The sequence below is a fragment of the Meyerozyma guilliermondii genome, genomic scaffold, assembly GCF_000149425.1.
Source record: "Meyerozyma guilliermondii ATCC 6260 scaffold_5 genomic scaffold, whole genome shotgun sequence".
In the NCBI taxonomy this organism is placed as follows: Eukaryota; Fungi; Ascomycota; class Pichiomycetes; order Serinales; family Debaryomycetaceae; genus Meyerozyma; species Meyerozyma guilliermondii.
Window position 1 is genome coordinate 463,409 of NW_001809796.1, and position 2,792 is coordinate 466,200.

A 2,792-nucleotide genomic window follows, 5' to 3' on the forward strand; every position below is an offset into this window, starting at 1 on the left:
AATTAAGATTCCCGAGAAATTGGCAGAGGTTACCTCGCTTGCGAGGAAGAACTGTGGTAGGTGAAGTAAGGCGGCATTTTCCAACATTGACTCGAACATAAAAGGAAGTTCACTGCTGACAATTTCGTTGAAAGAAGCTGGATCAACGTGGATGAAGATGGTAGCGAAAATCTCCATCAAGTCTTTCTCCTCTTTAGAAGATGTGATTGGGAGATTGGGACCACCAGTTGAAAAGTCAAACGATTTATTCTGCGATGCATTGAGCTTTGGCTTGGAGACAGAAAAGAACTTGAGACAGCTGATTCCTCCACGGAACAAGCCTCTGAAGATTATTATCTCTTCGTACGAGGTGAGTCTCGCTGAGTCGTTCCACTTATCATAGTTGATAGTTTGGCCCCCAATTTTGGGGTCTGATTGTGTCGGTTGAGGTGGAACTGGTGGGTTACAGTTCTTTAAGCCAAAGATAACCTGATTTAAGGAAGGTCATTAATGTTCGGAAAAGGTATCTTGCATCCTTTAGTAAGTCTGTGTTTGAAGTAGATGTGGTTGAAGTCATCGCAATAGGTGAAAGCTCCTCTAACGTGAATATGTCTATCTGTCTTTCCTCTGGTGTGATGTTGGTTGAATCCATGTCTATGTCTCCATCAGAATCTTCCGCTATTGAACGAGGTTTTGAGGTTTCTGCAGCTTCCGGAGTTCTGTCCAAAACGTCTGATGTTTTCGAGGTGTATCTATCGATAGCCTTCTTCGACTCGATTTCCTTCAAACTCTTCTTTTTCTCAAACTCCTTGTGTTTTGCCAAAATGAAGTTATGCTTCCTGTTCAAGCTTTCAAACCTTTTGGCGTAAGAGTCGATGATTATCATGAATAGCTGTCTGCCTTCAAGTTTATTGGGCAATTTCATGATACGCTCTACCAAGTTCAAAAGTAATTTGGCACTCATGATTTGAACCGTCAAAGCAAGCGAGTCGTCTTTGAGAAGATCGCAGTAAATCTTGACAGTAGACCATATCTGTTTTGGCGTGAGTTCATTGCGTACGTTGTGAATGAAATCAGCAACTGTAGAATACGCTAAAGGTCTAAGAGTCTCGTGGGAAGTCAAGCCGCTACCTACCAAAACCTGTTCGTTGAAAAGAAGCTCGATCTTTGGAATGAAGTGGGATCTGAAAGGGGTGGAAAGTATGTGCCGGGTTGCGTGTAAAAGCTCTTTTCTGGCCACAGAAAGTTCAGCAGGGCAGTCTTGTAGTAATCTTAATATGACTTCTGGGACGCTGTTTGCTTGTTCTGGTGCTAAAAATTGATTAGCATACCCTCTGATAAAAACGTATGCTAAGAAAGAAGCCGCCTTGACCTGTCCCAAAATGAAGTCACTGTAGAGCTGTCTGTTGGTTATGTTAGGACTGACGGATGTCACCACGGTATTCTGGTCTGCTGCTTCTTCATGGAACTGCTTCTGTTGCTCAACCTGGAGTGCCAAAATGCTAATCGTTTTAGGAAGAAATTCGGGAAGCGAAGTCTGTACTAAACTCTTGTACGAAGAGTAAAGAGAAACCATGGTTATGGGACACTCTGCCAAAGTTTTGAATGAGTACATGGCATTAGCAAGTTCCTTGGGTGGAGCAGTTTCGTCGTTGAAAGAAGGAGGCGACATTTCCTTTGCCTGGTCGTTCTCTGATGCTTCTTCAGAGTTGTTGGCAGCAAATCTGGTGGAAACCGTCTCGGGCATGTTATCGTAAATGGTATTGATGACGGTGATGAAGCCCTCAACTTTGCCTGAAAGTGTCGCCTTGAATGCTTTGTGAAGACTGGTGATAATCTTCATACATACTACACCGTTTTCTTCGTTTTCTTCAACAACAATCTTTGTCAATGTTTCGAGAATTTGTTCCGCATACGGTTGAAACGTATCGTTCATGATTGAGCGATGGATGATTTCCAATATGGTGTTTCTCACCTTGTGCTCTGGCGACTGGCTCACAAAAGTGATGGGAACTTGATCCAATTTCTCCATAAAAATCGGTACCAAATTGGACAAAAAGTATTCGTACTCCGCAGCACCATTGAACGTCTCAATCATGTCTAGAAGTTCCAGAAGAACTCCTTGGGAATCCTTGAGATCGCTGCTATCTTTGAGCCTCGACACGAACGTGTCTAGCTGTTCTGTGTATGCCATGGCAGGTGCACAACACTTGTTCGCTACTTTGTGGGAATCGCGATTTGTATTGAAAAGTTTTGGCGCGTGACTTTCGTGTGAGTATCGCGTGGGATGGTTGGGTGCGGAAGAGAGAGCAGTGAAGTGAACTGAATAATAAATTTATGTAAAAATATAAAAATACGAAGTGAGGTTCAGAAGATTTGAGTTCATATTACTGTCATATTACTGTCATATTATTGTCATACTTGTATCTTGGGCGTCTTTCCACAATCAATTTGCAGCCAATTCGCGGCACTTTGCAACAATTCTCACTTTTTTTCACCAGTAGCTACACTCTTCAGAAGTTCGTTCCACAACTTTTGTTCCCTTTTTTCATTGTAGGATTCGTCTGAGGACCTAGTGATGTCTCCCTGATCAACATAAGCCACGTTGTTGACTTTGGAGTACAAATTTTCATCAAAGGCATTTTTGGCGAGATGGGCTCCAGCCTTCGAAACGGTAGTTGCCCAACCCATTAATCTACACAACCCACCAGTCAGCTTGATTACGAATTTTTGTCTTAATTGTCCATGTATGCTGTACAATCCACTGGGAAAGCAACATATTCTGGGGTGGTTAAAGAATAAATATGACTTCC

At 42.6% G+C, this 2,792-nt stretch overlaps 1 protein-coding gene across 1 annotated transcript; it reads right to left on the reverse strand. All coding sequences in view use genetic code 12, as the record gives it.

Moving 5' to 3' along the window:
- Positions 1–442: 442 nt before the first annotated feature.
- Positions 443–2,173, reverse strand: PGUG_04200 (uncharacterized protein; the record flags this gene model as incomplete). The annotated part of the gene is made up of 1 exon (XM_001483421.1): positions 443–2,173. The coding sequence occupies one exon, from the start codon at positions 2,171–2,173 to the stop codon at positions 443–445; it is 1,731 nt and encodes a 576-aa protein (XP_001483471.2).
- Positions 2,174–2,792: the final 619 nt, after the last annotated feature.